Source organism: Pteropus alecto, unplaced genomic scaffold (genome assembly GCF_000325575.1).
Source record: "Pteropus alecto unplaced genomic scaffold, ASM32557v1 scaffold104, whole genome shotgun sequence".
NCBI lineage: Eukaryota > Metazoa > Chordata > Mammalia > Chiroptera > Pteropodidae > Pteropus > Pteropus alecto.
The window spans coordinates 5820794-5821319 of record NW_006436664.1 but is presented as its reverse complement, the minus strand read 5'-3'; the positions used below and the strand labels follow the sequence as shown (position 1 = coordinate 5821319).

Below are 526 nucleotides of genomic sequence, written 5' to 3'. Positions count from 1 at the left end.
CCGGCCCGCTCTCTCTCCGCGCCCCCCCGCCGGTCAGGCCGCCCGGGGGCCCCGCGCAGCCACCGGGTCGGGCTTGGGGGGCAGAGAAACGCGGGCCCGCGGCCACCCGTCATTTTCAAGTCGCCCCGCCAGAAGCCCCGGGCGAGGAAAGGGAGAGACAAAAGGACGCTGGGGAGGGAGTCCCCACACTCCCTCGCACCCCCCGCGCCCGGCCCGGCCCTTACTCGTAGTGGCGGAAGATCTCGTTGGTGACTTTACAGTAGAAAACTTCCTCGTCGGGCCGCAGGTCCGCAGGCGGCTTCTGTCTCACAAACGGCTTTCGGTGTAGCAGCGGCATCTCCCGTCCGCCCGCGGGCTCACCCGAACCCTCGGCCGCCCGCGTCAGCCCCGCTTCCCTATCAAAATTGGAGGGAAAGGAAAGCCGGTAAGGTGGGGAGCGCACGGCGGCGGCGGCATGGGCCGGTCCACGCGCCGGGGAAGCTCGACTGCCTTTTGTGTGACTGACGCGCCGCGGCTGCCCCCGGAG

General features: G+C 70.5%; 1 protein-coding gene across 4 annotated transcripts in view; it reads right to left on the bottom strand.

Moving 5' to 3' along the window:
- BAZ1A (bromodomain adjacent to zinc finger domain 1A) overlaps window positions 1–526 on the bottom strand; it is an 82271-nt gene that overhangs the window by 80784 nt on the left and 961 nt on the right. For 3 of the 4 annotated variants that reach the window (XM_006913481.3, XM_015590604.2, XM_025047918.1), the window contains exon 2: window positions 225–395. In XM_006913481.3, the coding sequence (XP_006913543.2) occupies window positions 225–337 (113 nt within the window). In that variant the 5' untranslated portion in view covers window positions 338–395. Of the gene's footprint in view, window positions 1–224; window positions 400–526 lie in introns of all 4 variants that reach the window. The other variant, XM_025047919.1, reaches the window with a different exon arrangement.